An 18,421-nucleotide genomic window follows, 5' to 3' on the forward strand; every position below is an offset into this window, starting at 1 on the left:
AGCTAAGAAGTAAAGGAAATTGACTCAAAATAGCGCGCATAAGTTGCAAGGTAAAGTAGGACGGTCATGTGGTAATCAATACCCAATGAAGTAGGGTCTTCCCAAGAAAGTCCAGTGCTAGTATTAAGGACATTTTTCAAACTCTACAGAATTTGACATTTCGCACGAATTTGAGAATATTGAGATTTAATTTCTCAGATGATCTCTAAAACTCCTTAATTACCGAATGTGCTCAGAAATTGTAGTTTTTCGCAGTTCACAGTCAGAAAATTTAAATTCACCCATATATCAAAAAGACTTCGAACTGCTAGGTTGTGGGGTACTTCAAGTAATGGCTCACGGACAAAGGTGATTAAATCGAATCCACAGAAATGCTATGTTAATTTACTGGAAAAGACATAAGAGCAGATGCTCCAGTAAAGGAGGCTACTATGTACTATGTGGTTATATGATGATAATACGTCTTGAAAATCCTCACACACGTTTGGGATAGGGCGTCAACGAGAATGGCAGAGACGATCCGATGGAGGGCACTTGTTTACTATGCAGCTAAGGATCAATACAGCTGCACAAATAATTTCCTGTAAGTCTTCTTGGTTCAAATACCTTGGCGTCGAGGGGCAGAGATACTAAAGAGTTGTTAGTGATAGAGCACCGTACGTTGAGAATAGTTGCCAGCAGCGCGAACGAGTCCGACTGGAATCCCGTATTACTAACTTTAAATTAAAAGCAGCATTCTTCCAGTAACGGCAATAGAGTTCCGCATCTTAAACCAATCCTCCACTGGAATTTATAGAAACCGGTTTAAGGAGAAGTCCACAAATGTTTCTTTTTGTAAATAATCTCCCTTTTGGTAGCGGAAGAATATTTCATCACATCTATTGTGAGATCAACATTTGCCTTTTATTAAGTTTATGTGCATTGAGATAGGCTTGAAACGAAAATTGGCCTTTAGAGCAGGAAGACTAAGTTATCAATATTCTGTATAATCTTTATAAATTGCGACCAAACCTGGATTATATTGTACCCACTTTTCAATAGTGCTGTCCCTTTAGCTACGCTAAAAGCTTGAAACCACAATTCCTTGGGTGTGTCTTCTCCTTATATTTTGTCATGTAGATGACAAAGTTCGGAAAAGTAAGTATCAGCAACGATATTTCGGTGCAAAACCAAAATGTTATGCAAAATGCCAAAATTTCCGTTTTCTCGACTAGAGATCCTTTGTGGCTAGAACAAAAAATCAGAACAGCTGCCCATTAATACAATCTAGGATCGTAAATCCTTCTGTAGCATTTGAAGAAAAAATATCGTATGATAATTGAGTTATGATTTATTTTTTTCGTACGGAGACAACGTTAAACCGTGTACCATATTACACGACATTATTAGAACTCAATTTAAAAATGCAATAGACTCGATACGGGTTTCATGCTCACGTAAGGAATGAAAAGAAAAGCTTGACGACTATCTATTGATGTACTTATAAGGCGTACAAATCAGAAAAGAAATCATAATGATAAGCGAAAAGGCTTAAAATAACAAATTTGGCGCATGAGCTTCTGCCCACTCTTGCAGCCAAAGACGAGCACGAAAACTGCCTTTTTCAATAAAGTTCGTTATTGGATATCCTCAGCTTTTAAAAAACATTCGTTTTCCACTTGGTGAAGAAAATTGTTTCAGTGAGGCGGTGCTTCCTTTTCAAGTTTTGAGTTAACCTTAACTGTCATTAAATGTAATTCAAATTCCTGTCACTACGTTCCGAACTTTTTTGAGACGAGTTATTTCAGTTTACTTTTACTGTTTTTATTAGTGCGTCATGTCTTGTTATAAAGCGGTTTTCTCTATTTCATCAGTTTGCTTTCTTTGAACTCTAGTCGCGCTTCAAGCTTTAATTACATGTCTCGATAGAATTTTGTCCGCTTTCTGCATCTTTCACTGATGTATGACTTGAGGACAAATATCTTAAATTGAGATATAATTCTCACTTTCTAAATTTCGTGACTAAAGAACGTCTTCAATTTCGATAGGCTTATTTTACAACTGTTAGCTCGGAACGTTTTAGTAGAACGCATTTGTCTTTCGGCAAGAAACGGATCTCAAGAGTAAATTCGGGGCGTCGCTCGTTGACTTAAGGTGACTTGTAGCAGTTTAGAAATGAAATTTACTTGAAAATTCCGTCTCATTTAATGATTTTCTAAGAAGCTTTTAATTATCATCATGTTTTCGACATCTTGTTTTTTTATATAGGATTGATTACGTCAATGTAAATTTAGTATGATTGAACTTTTTTAATTATGCGATTTCCATTAATTCATATTTTCACGTTAACGGTAACTCTAATAAACATTCAGATAGGAATAAGTTTTGTTTTAAACATTTTAACCGTTTTAAAACCTACATTGAATTCCTCGACAGTCTCTTATTGTAAATATAATGTAACGTTAAGTTCTAACCTGAAGTTAAGTGACTAAAGAATATAGGTCACTTTTACATGATCATACTGCGATTTCATACTTCAATAATATTTTGCCTGAAACATATGCTTTGATGTATTACAATCAAGTTGAGAATATTAACGTTAAACCATGCGGAGTATAGGGAGGAATGAAAGACCGTTAATAGTATTATTAGGGAACGCGAAAGTCGACGATAAATACAGAATTAGGATACGATCGTCTCCCAATGGTACTACCTTGTTATTAAATTGTTTCAGTTAACTTCTCCAGAAATGAATGTCACATTTACGACCATGGATTTATAGTACTTATTTAAAAAGGAGCTTTTTTTTTTTTTCGGGCTCATGGGAAATATCTGACCTCACTTTTGTACCATCTGTCACACATTAACCAAATACAGATTCGATTTTTTGAATAATTCTACTAACTTGGTCGTGTATTTCGTTACATTCAAATTTAAAAACATACACATCTTCTCTGCGCCCTAGACCTTCATCAATCATTCCAACGCTCTTTAAATCACTTTTTTTAAGGTCGCCAACTTGAAATAAATTAAAGGTATCTTTGTTTGTACAATCAATCTCTATTTCATGCACCATGCAAACATTAAACATAAATTAGCTCGATGCGCTGCAAACTATATTACACCCGCCGCATGTTTGCGATGTGTGTACTCAGTTCGTTGAGAATGTTTCTGTAAGTGGCCAAATCAAGCCCAGTCATCAGGGCCGATTGAAGTGAGGCTTGAAGTGCAGCTTTGCTGCCTTCTGGACATCTTAGATTCTGAATGATAGTCGATAGTATCAAGTCTCTGTTCAACCAAAGGTTCGTATCTTCGTAGTTGAGCATAGTTGAAATGAACTTAATTAGTCGTTGCTTCAGGGTTCGCGAAAAGGTCAATCTCATTAGTATAGCGTTGAGAGGTATTGCCAAAATCTGCGATAATACGTTTGCGCCATGTTTTCCTATGAACAGACGTCAGTATGACTTCTGTCGTAGTAATCCCAACTAACTATCAGCTGAGTGCTTGATGAAGCTTTCCATTCCATCAAGAAGAGTATATGAAGCGTTCCAATGCGAAGTGATTGCTTGGTTAAGAATATTGAGTAGAGTAGTGTTGAAGAAGTTTTCTTCAGACGAACTAATGCGTAAATTTATTGACCGCGGAAAGCTTCTCAATACCGTGCATGCAAGATCAATTGAGTCACTTTGCAAGGTAAGGTTCGACTGTATGATTGTTCGTGAAATTTTGAAGACAGGGTCTAAGTAAGAGAGAACAAATAAAGAGAAGTTTTTCTCATTATTAACATCACTGGCACTTCCATCCACAGCAGCCAGCTCTCTCAAAATCTTAGTTGTGGTCTCAACACCTTCACTAAACTCGTCGCTATCGTCCATGCCCGTCTCGTATTTGATAGATAGATAGTTTTCAAACCACATATTCAATATAGGCGCTACGTAAGTTTGTGGTAATGCTCTCAACGTACTTTCATCGTAATCCAAACCAAGGTCCATATTTTGTATTATTGAATAGAAAATAGACAGAACATCCATTTGTATATCGATGCGTGCTTTGTAGTGCTGCTGAACTACTCCTATCAACTGCGACAAGACATCTTTAATGAAACTGACAGTCTCTATATATGTATAGGGATCTAACGTTTCACTTAATCCAACTAGAGCATTCAAGCCCATTTTAACATTAGTAATGTATGGATGCCTCTGTGAATTGGCTCCAAATTCTGGATTTTCAATTACGTTGAGCATAACGCTTATGAAATAGAAGATACGAGACTTGTACTGGCTGGTCTGTTCAGCTTTCCTATCCATCTTACTGATGTACGTTCCACAACTCTTAACTAGCTTTTTGTCCAGCTTGTACGGCCAATCGTGCATGTTCGATAAGACAATATCAATTATGCTGCCAAAATTGATTAATGCAGGTAATGTGGGAAGACTTTCAATCGTATCAGCTAATCCTTCTACCACTTCCTCTTCAGATTTCCATTTTAGTAAAGAATGTTCGATAACCTTTTGAAATTCAACGTAAAACCCTACATTATTCAACGCTTGTAGTGGCGGAAGCGACAAGCAATCTATCAGTCCATAGGTTCGCAGATATCTTGCCCAGAAACACTTCCAAATGATGCCAGACACGTTAGGTGAGAGACCCATATCACTTGAAAATAAGGTAGTCAATTTTGCCAAACTTCTCACAAGCATTGACAAAGCAGAAACTGTTTGTTCACTGGATATGATTTGAGTTGGAATCAATGGTGTTTCTCCGATGCCCTCGTCAGCTATTATCGATCCGGCAAATAAAACTAGCGTTTGTAATCTATCGTAGTTGCAGTCTGACAGAAAGCCTGACGTTTCGATAAGCATATTGTACATGTTCAGCTTTTCAGTGACGTTATCCAAAATTGGCAGTGATTCCATTCTGCTCAGTTGAGCTAAAGGATCCAAGATGACTTTCATTTCTGTTTCAATGTCATCTAATTCTTCTTCGAAAACTTCCTGTGAATTATCCAAGGGTGATGCTTTATTTTCCAGCCATCCTTTGGCTATCAGGGTGCACATTTCTATTGGTATGATGATCCTGTTACTTTCCAAACTGGCTAAGATGGATAGCCAGCACGCCAAAAAATCTGCAAACGCTTCAGCTCCTTGTGATAGAGAAGCACTTCCAAGTTGGAACAACTTCTGTACATATTCCTCGCCTTTCTGTTCGAGAATAACGTTTAGATTGCGAGATTGGAGCAGAGACTTATGGCATGAGAGCTTCGTACAAATGTCCATACATTCGGCATTTTCAAGGTAATGCACAAGGCTGAGAGACCATCCATCTTTGTCTTGTGGGTGACTGCTGCTGAAGATGGCGTTCAAAACTTTCTTCATCATAAAACCAAGTGTTTCGTTGTCAAAAGTGTTTACAGACAGGATCAGATGAAGCACTTGAGGACTGGCTAGTTGAATAAGGACGCTGATGTGCATTGAGTCAGTCGCAGTGTTGTAAATGAAATCTTTTTGGTCGTTTCGATAAAGTAAAAGCGCCTCTAATGCTGGTATGGTATACTTGATGACATTGTGGTCGTGACTGTAGGTGAGGCTGTGTAATACGATGTTTGAGAGGACGGGAAGAACGTTGTCCTAAAAGCTGGATAAGCGTTGTAAGCCCAACAAAGACGAAGCATACCTCAAATGACTTAGTTTGAAGCTCATTGTCTTCATCAAGATTAATATTTTGCTCTTCCAGGATCGCGCGGGATATACCGACAGCTGCTGAAGGTGAAGATTGTCTGATGTTATTGAGAATGACGACCAAGTTTTCTAGGCTGGTAGCTTTAACGAGGGCTAAATGCGCCTTTACTGAAACGTATACTGGTACTGCTCTATCGCTGAGAATGTAACTGAGAAGACATTGACTGATCTCGGGACTTGAATTTGGGCTGATAGTGGTTATGAGCAGCGTAAGGAGATGAAAGTGTGCGTAATATTCCTGCGAGTTCTCTGGAGTTTCTATAAATCTCTGTATATCCACTCCCACGTAACTCACCAAGTACTGCAATCGTCAACAAAGGTATCTCATTTGGGGACAGTGCCTCATTCATAGCCAATAATTCATTCTCGCCTTGCTGCCTAGTCCCTGGATGTGTAAATTGCTGACACGCTTGCTCAATTCTTCCAATCGCAGCATCCATCGCGATTGCTATCTTGGTGGATCAGGTTTAACGGTTAAATATAATATACAAATTACTAAAATACATTATTTACATTACTTGTTTTGACTGCTTATACTTCTTCACTCTCCGTCTCAACTCCTGTCATTCGCCTTTCACGTCCTTCCATAGCAGTTCGCTCTTCAAGTCTTTGCACACTTTCCTCGACATTGCCATTGTCTTCCCGTGTCATCTCTCTTAAACGTCGAGCCCTTGCTTCACGCTTTTTCAGCTCCTTTTCAGCTTCTTCTTTGTTTGCTTTGCCATACCGTATCTGGGTGTTTGAATCTCTTGGACGCTGCGTCTTAATCATACCTGCTTTGTTTTTTTCATCGGTCTCCTTCCTACTCTCTTGCTCTGCATCAGCTTCTTCAGACTCGGCACCCGTAGGCTCTGCAGTGAGCTCTGCGACATCTTGACCGTCCGTTTGCTTTTCAGTTGCCCCAGCTGCCTTAGATTTCTTCTCTGTGTAGCCGCCTTCAATATCGCGCTCTCTTTCAGCATCCTCAAGTACCTTCTGAGAGTCTTCACCCTTAGACTCAACGCCCTCCTTGTCTTCATGTTCAACTTCCTGTCCATCCGCTAATTCTGCTTCCTTCCCTCGAATTTGACTCTTCTCCGCAATCCTTTGCGCCCGGGCACCTTTATCAATTTTTGGTCGCTTGAACGCTGGTCTATCCTTAGCACCCGGTACATGCTTAACAACTCTAGGACGCTTTTTGAAGCTAACGTTAGTCTCTCTCCTCGACAAGGATCTTTCAACAGCAGCGGTATTAGACCTTTGGTCAAACGCAGCAACAAGCCACCTTAGGAAGTTAGCCAGTCTGAATTCTTCAAGTGCTTCTTTATCGTTATTCCACTCGTAATCCTTGCTGAGATGCGCCGTTGGATTCACTCTGATTCTCTTCTTCTGTGAAAGATCTATGGTAATTCCACAGAGGGTGGCTTTGACTGGAATCCACCTATCTAACTGCAAACCGGTATTTCTTATAAGAACCTCCTTAATCCGTGGTAGAAGCCTCGGAATATTGTCTTCACGAGCGCCTGACTTGGCCAACTTGCTTACTTGGGTATGAGATATTGTTATGTCGACGACGTCAATATTTTTCCCGACTTGCAGAGGCAAAGCCCATCCAACAGAAAACTCATTTTGTCTCTTAGGAAGCACGTTGTAGTACTCAGAATACCACCATGTGTTTTCGATAAAGCTGTCGATTATTTCATGACCTGTATGCAAGTTGGACTGCGACCAGACACCATTTAGCCTCCAGCCCATCCATTCTCTAAACAGCTGAACAACTTGCGAGTCCATTGCACCTTCTAGCAAGATGGGCCACTTTGCTATAGTTGGGTCATCCCTCGGGTCGTTTTCAAAGGGATCAGAACGAGGAAGAATGACAAATACGCTTGTTTTGGAAGGGTATTTTTCTTCAAGGGTTGGTACGTCGGGAAGAAGCGCCTCCTTTTTAGAGCTGACGACGCGGTCATATTGCTTATTCCTCATTTTCCTATGGTCATCGGTTTCATTTCTGTTGCGCTTATCCTCTGCGAGTTTCTTCCTATTGCATTCATCAAGAAATTTGTCATACTCTTCGGAAGCTTGAGCTCTAGCAGCATTGGTCCATGTTTTAGGTGGTGGATCGGTGTTGTAAGAGACTTCCAAGTCGCCAGTTGTGAGGACATTAGTACCGTCGGCCGCAGTAATAGAAGGGCAAACGATATAGAACATGATAGTTCCAGGCAAAGCCATATCCAAACCTTTATTTATCTGCACATCAATCAACTCGATTGGTACGTAATGACGTGATGAAACGAAGCTTCTAAGTGAGTGTTCCAAGTCGGAGTAGTTTATAAGGGGTGTTATATTTGCTGGGCCATAACGCTCGCTCATTTCTGATGAATCTACTCGATATTTGAATTTAGAGAGAGGCGAGAGATTGTAGATGTTGTATGCACGTGAGAGGTACGTCTCTGTGGAACGTCATTAGCGTTTATTCAGCCCACCCATATTCACGCACCTGGTGGCATCCAATTGTAGGTCGCGCGAAGCCTAGCGCGATAAGCCTTGTCGTACGCAACCTTGGCCTCTTGATTGTCGTGATCGACGGGATCTGGGGAGTCGTACTTTTCGATAAGATGCTCGTCGTCGACGCCGCGACTAAAGTTTAAAGCTGGCATCGTCGCGTATTTCCAATTTCAGCAGATCCTGATGATTGTCGGTGATGAAGATAAAAATGTGCATGAAGTGTGCTTCTGTAAATTTATTTTTGTTTGTGGGTGCTTAACTAGACATTTTAGTGTTTACTGCGTATCCCAGTATATTCAGATCAGCGCGTCGTGACGAAATGGGCTTGCAGTGGCAGCGGCAGAGCTTTAGATAAATGAATTTCCTGCTCCATACTTTCTTAGTGGTTACTGCTTCGCGTTCCTCGATTTTGAATCCTTAAAATATCGAGTAAATTCTGAGACCAATGGCAGACACCAGCTCTGAAAATATTTCCAATAAGCTAGAATAAACCATCTTTTGGTGATTATCAGAAGCAAAATTCAAAACAAAACACCTCCTTTGCTCTGAAGAAGACACCGGCATGAGGTGCAGTGAACGTTCAACATCCCTCAACGTAGCGCATAATTTATTTAAGCGATGATTATGAAACATATTCTATGCATGAAACCTGAATAAGTGGGGCGTTTGACAGCGCCAAATTTGCACTGCGGCGCTCGACCCTGTTCGGAGAAGCTAATAATAAATAAGACAGCTACCGCCACAACTACCATCATCATGTTAGTAAAGCTTCTGTGTTTAGCGCTTCTGTCGATCGCAGCAGCCGGACCGTTGCAGCGTCGTCACGGAGAGCAAATTAGAGGCGTGAGCGATGCTGGTAGCATTGAGAATGTTAGCTAACGCAAAAAAAGGTAAACATCGGTGGTTTTCTTGTCCTCGAAGCTTGGATCACTCCTTCTATCTTTGACAACACGGGCAATCCAGACATCGTCGACGAGTGGACATTCGGCGAGTACCAGGATAGCGATCAGGCAGAGGCTGTTATTAACAGTCATCTCGACACATTCTATACCTATAGCGATTTCCAAGATATCAAAAACGCTGGTTTGACTCACGTCAGAATCCCAATTGGCTTCTGGGCATTCGAAACTCTGGACACACCATACATCAAGGGCAACAGATATGCAAAATTACAGGAAGTCGTCGGATGGTGCCGCGATATTGGTCTCAAAGTGTGGATTGACTTACACGGTGAGTGTCTTATCTTGTCTTACTCACATGACTAAAATATAAAAGGTGCACCTGGATCCCAGAATGGTCAAGACAACTCAGGACATCTTATGGACTACTTCTTATGGCCTACGGATCAAAGCAATATCGAAAAATCCTATTACTATATCCAGATTCTCACTGATGAATTCACCAAGCCTGAATATGGTGGCATCGTGGATGCAATAGAGCTTATGAACGAGCCACAAGTAGCAGCACGTCCATCAATGTACGATACTGTCAAAACATACTTTCAGAACGGATATAACATAGTGTCACCTAAAACAGCTACAGCAATTGCCGGTGGCTTTATTGAACTTGATTCTTGGAATGATTTCTTAACATATCCTGGCGCAGAAAATGTCTACATGGACACTCACAAATACCAAATTTTCTCAAACCAGCAGATCCATCAGACTGATCAACAGCGTTTAGATTCAATATGCGCGTTCAAGCAAACGTTTGCAGAGCACACGGCTAATCAACATTGGGTGATTTGCGGAGAATGGACTTTGGCTTTCACAGACTGCGCAAAATATATCAACGGTAGAGGCAACGGATCTCGATACGACGGCAGCCAACCTGGATCAACTGCCGTCGGCAGCTGTGAAGGAAAGTCAGGCAATGGAGACAACTGGAGTGAGGATTATAAAAATAGATTGCGCTACATGTGGTACACACAGATCGACACATTCGAAAATGGTGGTCGTGGCTACTTCTTCTGGACATGGAAGAACGAAGACGCTGCAGATTGGTCTTACAAGCGTCTCCTCGAACTTGGCGTCATCTCCTATGATCCAAACGATTACCAACACGGTATCTGCGGATGAACAATAGATATATTTACACAGTCTCGCTGGGATAGTGTTGACTGATAAAAATATTTGTATCTCGGATCTTATATATTCTTAATAAAAAAATGTGTATCTAATATTACAATCTAGGTAGCAAGGTTGACGTCGTTGAGTGCGATGGCTATTGCTGCCTTATGATGGCCGTTGTACTGCCTCACAGTGTCACCGCTAGCGAGTTCCCATAACCTCGCGGAGTGGTCTGAGGATGCAGAGACGAGATAGGCTGAGTCAGCGGAGAAAGCAGCATCCCATACCCATCTCTGATGGCCGGTGAGCACCTTTTCCAACCTGAAGTCGTAATTATGGGTCGACCAAATCTTAATCGTTGTATCGGCAGAACAAGTAGCAAGATGCCTAATGGCAATTGTCAGATTATGAGCAATTGAAAGGTATCAGCTCACTTGGTATCGGGGGAGAGTATACATTTTGTGATATACCTACTGTGAGCAGGCAGCTTCGTTATTGGAGTGAATTCTGAGGCTTCGTATTCCTGATCGGCGCGTATCTTCCAGACAAAGCAATTACCTTTGTTGTTTCCAGCGACGAGCGAGCTGCCGTCAGAAGCAATAGTGACTGAGCGAATGGGCACGTCTTCTTCGGGTACAAGTTCATGGCTGCAGGTGTTCTCACCCAAATCCCAGACTTTAACGCTTCCAGCTTGGTCGCAGGAGATGATCTCTCCTTGGTTTGGGTGTATGACAACGTCGTTGACTGGCGATGGATGATCGAAAGCCCGCTGTACATGAGATGTTCTGTGGATTGAGCAATGAGAAACTAAAGCTACTATTATGACTGATAAGCTCACCTCGTGTCCCAAATCTTGACTGTACCATCCTCACTACCAGTCGCAATCCACTTCCCCTCAGCCTGGAAAACGACTGCAGTAACGTTTGCAGTGTGTCCGTTAAATGATTGTATCTAAGCCAAGTAAGAAAAGCGCCGTAATCAGATTAGAGCAGAGCCATACCGGGTTTGGGTCGCTGCTATTGATATCGTAAAGTTTTACAGAGGTATAGCCTGCGGAGGCTAGAAATTTTTTGTCTGGGCTGATAGCGAGCCTATTGACGGAATCTGAGTGGTGAATTGTCCGTGAGCATCCACCGCTCCAGGCCTCCCAGAAGCGTATCGTGCGATCGTAGCCCGCGGAGGTGAGAATAACGTCGGCGCTCATTTCTAGTTAAATGCTAGTAAATCTGAAATGCACTGTACGTGCGAGTGATGTCAGCGGTGGAAGCGGTGAAAGTGGAGAATTGAGTGAGGGATACAAATTAATTCCTGTCAGGCTTAAGGAGGGAATTAAATAACTCAATTATCCTGTGAAATGCTTTCTCTCCACGCTGTTCGCCACCAGCCAGATACAGACTCGCAACCACACTCATGCAAGAACTTTGAGGTGGTAGTAATATGTGAAATATGCATAATGTATCGGAGAATATCCCAGAAACTTCTCGCGCCACCTACTCACGCGTTATTACTTCTCACGCAAGTAATGATTTGGGCCTGATGCAATCGTCAGCGGATTGATAGCGGAAACCGTGCAACTCAATGGGAGACATAGAGCAAGCGTTCCCAATCGTCTGCATTACCCACATCCACCTTTAAAATTTACCCGTGGAACTACATCGGATGAACTAATTGCATGTTTTAGCGGATTCCAGGTATAAATGACGCAAATCAATTGCCGCTTTTGCTTCTCTTACTATTACCACAATGATCTCCAAACTTCTCAGTTCAGCAATCATAGCCTCTTCTGCACTTGCATACCCAGCGCCCCCAGACGGTGGCGTGGGCGTTTCAGGTGACGAACTCCCTGAGTACACCCCAATGTCCGACTTTGACACCGCCAGCTTTGTCGTTGGTGTTAACCAGGAGTTCCTGGAGTTAGACCTCTTTCACAACATCCTCGCATCATTTCCAGACGAGGATTTCGAAGCTGTTGGCATTGACGCATCACAGAGATATTACATCCAAGAAATGGCTGAGCAAGAGGTTGGTCATGCAGAGATGATCAACAACATTCTCGCGTCGGTTGGACAGACCTCCCAACAGTGCTCATACAAGTACCCTTACACTACTGTGAGAGAGGCACTTGCGTTCGCAGAATACATCACTAGATTCGGTGAAGCAGGTGTCTATGGTTTCCTTCCTCATTTGGACTCTCGCCCAATCGCTCAACTTGTGAGTAGACATTGTCTTGCTAATGATTTTTCTGATGAAACATAGCTTCTCCAAAGTATCACCACTGAGGCCAAGCAAGAAGTCTCTATGGCAATGATGGCGGGTGAATTCCCACAACCATACTGGTTTAACATGGGTAGGAAAATTCTCATCCAAGGATTTTTAAGCTGATTAATTCAATACAGGTCTCACTCAAGCTATGGCTTGGAGCTTGTTGGTTCCTTACCTCGACAGCTGCCCAGAAAGCAACCCAAGAGTCGAGTTCCCAGTCTTCCCAGCTTTGAATGTCACCAACGCCAACGCGACGCTCGACACATCTATCGAATCCGCTGTCAGTAATAACTACACACACGTAGCTCAACCTGGCAGACAGCTCGAGCTGCAATGGGAGGCACCAGGTATGGCTGTTGGACCATCAGAGCAAAACTACACCACCGATAAGAACCCAGATCTTGGTGACCCATCGCACGTCGCCTTCATTCACCAACTTAATGTCACATATGCTCCACTCGAAAACATCGACACTGAGGCCATGACAGCTACCACTATCCACCCAGACTTTATGATGTACGGCAAGGGTATGGGCGTTAATGGAACTGTCTTCATCGCAATCACCGACGAAGAAGTTCCAGTCACACCATACAACTTTAGCTTACTCAACGATCACGTCCATGCATTTGGACCATACTTTGCAGGTATCTGAGCGATTTAAGCAATTGCTGCTAGAAATCTTGATTTTATAAATCTTAAAGACACAAACTATGCTTGTATGAATTGATGAATTATTGATGGTCTCTGCGTATCTTTTTATTGGAATTAGTGAAACTTTTCTCATCTTTAACACTCATCGGGAACACCAGAGAGAGCTATTTCAGCAACTGAATAAACAACAAAGAAAGGTAATTTATAATAAAAGGTTTACAACGGCAGAATGCACGTAACTTTTTATCTAATTTGTACATTATTGCTTTGGTAAATCGTTCAAGGATGTCAAAGGAGAAGGAGGATCGTGGATGTTGATCATTGGAGGCATTTGTTGAGGGAAATGAGCTTGGGCTTGGGCTTGAGCTTGAGCCTGCAATGATTGAACTAATTGAACAGAAGCAGTGGCTGAGATATTCGACATCCAAATTCGAGTTTTAAAACCTCTAAAAAGTTCTCTAACTAATTCTCTAAAGTCTATCCTTTGTTCGGAAATGAAATAAAAGGTTAATTTGCGTCTATCCCATTGGTATTCAGCGTCAATAACTTCCATTGGCAAGTTCCTTTGTTTAACTTTTGAGATACAGATTTGCAGGGCCTTTGATTCATCTTGGCGCTTAGTAATCAACAACTGAGTATCAGAAGTGGAAGCCTTGGCAAATATTTTCTTTGGTTGGAGGTCTTTAGAGACGGTCTTGAGAGCTTCAAAAGCAGGGTTGTGATTGTTGTGGGTAGCAGAAGCAGCGGGTAATTGATGAACGGAGGATGTTGGTGAGGGAGCATCATCCAAAGGAGAAACAGATATAGAAGGTCTTGAAGTGGGCATAGAAAAGTCTGAGTGGATGGGATGAACAGACTGCCCAGATTGAGAAAATTGGAATTGGTTCAAGTCTTCGATAGTGAGGGAGTCATTTGTAACTTTACCAAGATCCTTGCCCCTGTCAGCTTCAACAATGACGAGGTCACCAAAGTGTATATTCGAAGAGAGGGAAGTGTCTAGAGAGTAAAATAAGTCGGACCTTTAAAGTGGGGTTAGTGACGACATAGAAAAAAGGAAAGAACGAACCTCGCAGCCTTGAATTCAACGATGAAGAGGGTAGTAAGGGGAGGAATGCTAGACGTGGGAGTGCCTTTGCCGAGATCATTGAGACTTGACTGCGGTTGCTGGGTCTGAGACTGAGACTGGGATTGAACGTCAAAAGGGAAAAATCTTGGCTGTGTGGGAGAAGAGAGAGGAAGAGGAGGCAAGTTGAAAAAGTGCGCAGGAGGATGGTTTTGAATTGGGGAGAGTTTGGGGAGGATTTGGTTGAAAGGATTTCTTTGGTTGAGCTCGAGACCAAGCGCGCTGTTGTCTAAAGGTTGTAGACTTGGGGGGAATTGAGAAGAGAGGGGGGAAGACTGAGAAGCAAAGTCAAATCTGGAGCCCCGCCTTTCGTTGTTCAAGTTGAAGTTGTCGGAGGATGATTTGTGGGTGATCGTTGGGGATGACGAGTGGGGGTCTGGAGCTGCAACTTGACCTGGACCTGGACCTGGACCTGGAGCCACGTAAGAAGATCTATGCTTGTTTATTGGCTCGTCATTCAAATTCAAATTAAAAAAGTCGAGCTCAGTCGTGTTGGCCAGCGTGGGTCTTCTGTACGAATCTTGAGAAGGCTGCGTCGGGCTATCGATCATAGAATGCCTCCTCAAAGAAATATCATCGATTAATAAATTTTTATTATTAAATGGAGATTTGTTTGAAATATCATTCTCAGCCATACTCGTTTGTTACCAACGATAGCTGCTGTCAATGTCAGCGTAAGTATATTAATAAATAAAATTTAATTTTTATAATTAATTATTACAGCTACTCGAGACACGCCCCTACAAAGGCTTTTGGTTTAATATTTAATTCCCCTTCCAACGTACACTATCAAACATCTACAAAGCTAGCATATCTCCCTGCACTTGAAGATGTACTCGTTTGGGATATTAAATCTGCTACTCTTCAATCTGAGTGGCATGAGACTGGCTGTACAGCTCAAGTTACCCAATTATCCCCAAATCCTGCCAATAACTCCTTCGCTGTCGGTTATAGTGATGGCTCTATTAGAATTTGGCAGAATAACGCTGCAAACATCACTTTCAACGGCCACAAATCTCCTATCACCTCTCTTGAATGGGACTTTGAGGGTATACGCCTTATTTCTGGCTCAAAAGACACAAATATCATCGTTTGGGATACTTTGGCTGAACAAGGTCTTACTCGTTTAAAAGGTCACAAAGATGCTATAAACACACTCCATTTCATCTCTCAAAATCATTTAATCTCCACTTCAAACGATACTTTCATCAAGCTATGGGATCTTAACACTCAACATTGCTTACAAACTCTAATTGGTCACAGATCCCCTGTCACCACCTCTACCTTAACAAGTGACCTCTCTTTACTCGCTTCTGGCTCTTCCGATGGTGAAATTAGACTTTGGTCTATTAACCACGAAAATCTTCATGAGGGCTTGTCTCAAGATGATAATGGCGATTTCATCAAATTCATCAACCATATCTCCACCCTTCCAACTCACACTATTAATAGAAAACGCATCTCTCAACTCGCTTTTCACGATTCCTTACCCTTCTTAGCCATTTTATCTTCTGATAGATCTCTCGAAGTTCTCAGATTGCGTACTGAAGAAGAAATCAAGTCAAAGATGGCTAGACGTAGACGTCGCAATAAAGATAAAGGAAAAGCTACTCATGATGATTCTTCTGTCATTAACGTCACCATGAACGATAGGCTAACTCCATACTTGGTCGTCCATTCTCACTCCAAGATCAAGTCTTTCTCTTTTCCCCCACTTCCTTCTAATTTTGATCCTAAAGCTCCTGCACAGGTCCTTTTAGCATTAGCCAATAATGCTGTTGAATTGCATGCCATACCAGCACCAACCAAGAAGACCGCTGATGAAAGGGAGCCTGAAGCTTACCGCCTTCACTCTTTAGATCTTCCCGGCCATAGAGCTGATATACGCGCACTTGCTCTCTCCTCTGATGATCAGTTGTTAGCCAGTGCATCCAATGGCCAACTCAAGGTGTGGAATATGAAAACTCAAGCCTGTCTGAGAACCATAGACTGTGGCTATGCCATCTCTGTTGCTTTCCTCCCAGGCAACAGGTCTATTGTCATTGGTACAAAGAGTGGTAACCTTCAACTTTATGATTTAATTTCGTCAACTCAAATTGCAGATGTTGATGCCCACGACAATACTATCTACGCCATTGACATCGCACCATCAAAAACTTCACTCGTCACTGCCTCTGGCGATAAAGATGTCAAATTCTGGGATATCACTGAAGTTGAACGTGACTCTGATGTTGTCGAAAATCAAAAAGTCAAGTCTGTTGGCATTGTGCACACCCGCACACTCAAAATGACCGATGAAGTGTTGGCTGTTAAGCATTCACCTGATAACCGCTACATAGCAGTATCACTCTTAGACTCAACTGTCAAGATCTTCTTCAATGATTCACTGAAATTTTATCTATCACTCTACGGACATAAATTGCCCGTATTATCCATGGATATCTCACACGACTCGAAACTCATCATCACCTCATCGGCTGACAAGAATATTAAAATTTGGGGTTTGGACTTTGGTGACTGTAGGAAATCTCTTTTTGGTCATGATAGCAGTGTGATGCAGGTTCAATTCGAAGCCGATTCTCATAGATTTTGGTCCACATCCAAGGACGCAACCGTTGCTTATTGGGATGGTGACAAATTTGAACAAATTCAGAAATTGTATGGACATCAAGGTGAAATCTGGGCATTGGTTACATCCAAAGACGGTCAATTCTTGGTAACAGGCTCACACGATAAGAGTTTGAGAGTCTGGGAAAAGCTCGACGAGCCTTTATTCTTAGAAGAAGAGCGTGAAAAGGCTTTGGAAGAGTTATATGAAGCGGATCTTGCTGATGAGGATGTTGGCAAGGACCAGAATGATCAGGTTGAAGCTGACAACGTACACAAAGCAACAAGCGAGACGTTGATGGCTGGTGAAAAGATTATTGAAGCCATCGAAATATCTGACGAGGATATTAATGCATTGAATGACTACAATAATCTTTCTCAAGTAGATAAGGATAAGGTTGGTGGACCACCCACCCGCCATGCACAGTTTGTCGCACTGGGTAATCCAACTCCTGACGAATACTTGCTCAAGTTTGTACTTGAGAAGATTTCTCCACCTGATCTTCACGATGCTCTACTCGTTTTGCCTTTTAGCCATGTCATTTCACTGTTGCGTTATCTCGAAACATGGTCCGAAAAGGTGTGTTATGTTTGAGAAGTATCAAGAGTAAGCTGACAAGAAAACATAGGGATGGAATATCGGATTAGTCGCGCGTATACTTTTCTTCCTACTCAAGACCCATCACCACCAAATTGTAGCAAACAGAGTGATGAGAAACACAATGATAGGGCTAAAAAAGTCACTTAGGAAACGCTTGAATGAGCAGAAAGTGAGTTGCTGTCTACGATTAAGGAAATACTTTACTTACACATAACAGTCTGTTGTTGGATTCAATCTTGCAGCTCTCAAAGTGATCAGACGTGCACACGACGCTGATCGCATTTCCAAATACTTAGAGGAGGAGGATATGGATGAAGAAAGAGCGAACCAACGTCTCAAAGCTGAGGAAGAAGCCTTGATGAATGCAGGTAAAAAGAGAAAGAGGATAATATTATAGACTAATTGTACAAAACGTAGACTTCTAATTTATATTATCATTGCAATTTTAGATCTAACGTATCAGACTAGTCGCTGTGGTTGCGATTCCTCAATCTGTGCTGAATCAGATGACGTCTTGCGCTTTGATTTGAGTTGTTGGAGCTGAGACTTAAGGCTCTCTGGATCCTTTGCAGGTTTCTTAAAATATTTGTGAGTGATTTTGCTTGTAAACAGCAGTCAGCCTACATTTGTATCTTCTTCCTTAGGCCAGAATGTCGTTTTTGCCTGCATTTAAAGATCAGAGTGAGTAACTAGGTGTGTGTGTGTATAATCAATCTCACAGGCTCAATGTGCTTGTCATACCACTCAGGATCTCCAAAATGGTACATGAATGCTATTGGGAAGCTGCCAATACCATCAGCTTAAGCTGGGCGTATAGTGTCACGTCGATAAATTAACACTCACAAGAGATAAGCAGCGAATTTGAATATTTCCAAGTTGGGTCCACCCATCCTACAGCGTATTCTTC

The 18,421-nt window shown here is 41.9% G+C and overlaps 8 protein-coding genes across 8 annotated transcripts; 3 read left to right on the forward strand and 5 right to left on the reverse strand.

Moving 5' to 3' along the window:
- Positions 1-3,098: 3,098 nt before the first annotated feature.
- Positions 3,099-6,157, reverse strand: J056_000518 (uncharacterized protein; the record flags this gene model as incomplete). Its single annotated transcript, XM_009270146.1, has 4 exons — positions 3,099-3,421; positions 3,470-5,606; positions 5,653-5,966; positions 6,013-6,157. 4 exons carry the CDS (start codon positions 6,155-6,157, stop codon positions 3,099-3,101), a joined length of 2,919 nt encoding a protein of 972 aa, XP_009268421.1.
- A 91-nt stretch (positions 6,158-6,248) lies between these two features.
- J056_000519 (uncharacterized protein) lies at positions 6,249-8,353 on the reverse strand (the record flags this gene model as incomplete). The annotated part of the gene is made up of 2 exons (XM_009270147.1): positions 6,249-8,146; positions 8,194-8,353. The coding sequence occupies 2 exons, from the start codon at positions 8,351-8,353 to the stop codon at positions 6,249-6,251; spliced, it is 2,058 nt and encodes a 685-aa protein (XP_009268422.1).
- Positions 8,354-8,957: 604 nt separating this feature from the next.
- J056_000520 (Glucan 1,3-beta-glucosidase A) lies at positions 8,958-10,279 on the forward strand (the record flags this gene model as incomplete). The annotated part of the gene is made up of 3 exons (XM_009270148.1): positions 8,958-9,044; positions 9,092-9,431; positions 9,477-10,279. The coding sequence occupies 3 exons, from the start codon at positions 8,958-8,960 to the stop codon at positions 10,277-10,279; spliced, it is 1,230 nt and encodes a 409-aa protein (XP_009268423.1).
- A 110-nt stretch (positions 10,280-10,389) lies between these two features.
- On the reverse strand, positions 10,390-11,474 carry J056_000521 (WD repeat-containing protein wat1; the record flags this gene model as incomplete). The annotated part of the gene is made up of 4 exons (XM_009270149.1): positions 10,390-10,657; positions 10,705-11,055; positions 11,109-11,221; positions 11,271-11,474. 4 exons carry the CDS (start codon positions 11,472-11,474, stop codon positions 10,390-10,392), a joined length of 936 nt encoding a protein of 311 aa, XP_009268424.1.
- Positions 11,475-12,013: 539 nt separating this feature from the next.
- Positions 12,014-13,184, forward strand: J056_000522 (Protein rds1; the record flags this gene model as incomplete). The annotated part of the gene is made up of 3 exons (XM_009270150.1): positions 12,014-12,481; positions 12,527-12,617; positions 12,667-13,184. The coding sequence occupies 3 exons, from the start codon at positions 12,014-12,016 to the stop codon at positions 13,182-13,184; spliced, it is 1,077 nt and encodes a 358-aa protein (XP_009268425.1).
- A 258-nt stretch (positions 13,185-13,442) lies between these two features.
- Positions 13,443-14,857, reverse strand: J056_000523 (uncharacterized protein; the record flags this gene model as incomplete). Its single annotated transcript, XM_009270151.1, has 2 exons — positions 13,443-14,202; positions 14,250-14,857. 2 exons carry the CDS (start codon positions 14,855-14,857, stop codon positions 13,443-13,445), a joined length of 1,368 nt encoding a protein of 455 aa, XP_009268426.1.
- A 50-nt stretch (positions 14,858-14,907) lies between these two features.
- On the forward strand, positions 14,908-17,911 carry J056_000524 (uncharacterized protein; the record flags this gene model as incomplete). The annotated part of the gene is made up of 4 exons (XM_009270152.1): positions 14,908-14,984; positions 15,030-17,493; positions 17,543-17,683; positions 17,732-17,911. The coding sequence occupies 4 exons, from the start codon at positions 14,908-14,910 to the stop codon at positions 17,909-17,911; spliced, it is 2,862 nt and encodes a 953-aa protein (XP_009268427.1).
- Positions 17,912-17,973: 62 nt separating this feature from the next.
- Positions 17,974-18,281, reverse strand: J056_000525 (uncharacterized protein; the record flags this gene model as incomplete). Its single annotated transcript, XM_009270153.1, has 3 exons — positions 17,974-18,090; positions 18,139-18,177; positions 18,234-18,281. 3 exons carry the CDS (start codon positions 18,279-18,281, stop codon positions 17,974-17,976), a joined length of 204 nt encoding a protein of 67 aa, XP_009268428.1.
- Positions 18,282-18,421: the final 140 nt, after the last annotated feature.

Source organism: Wallemia ichthyophaga, assembly GCF_000400465.1.
Source record: "Wallemia ichthyophaga EXF-994 unplaced genomic scaffold scaffold10, whole genome shotgun sequence".
Lineage (NCBI taxonomy): Eukaryota > Fungi > Basidiomycota > Wallemiomycetes > Wallemiales > Wallemiaceae > Wallemia > Wallemia ichthyophaga.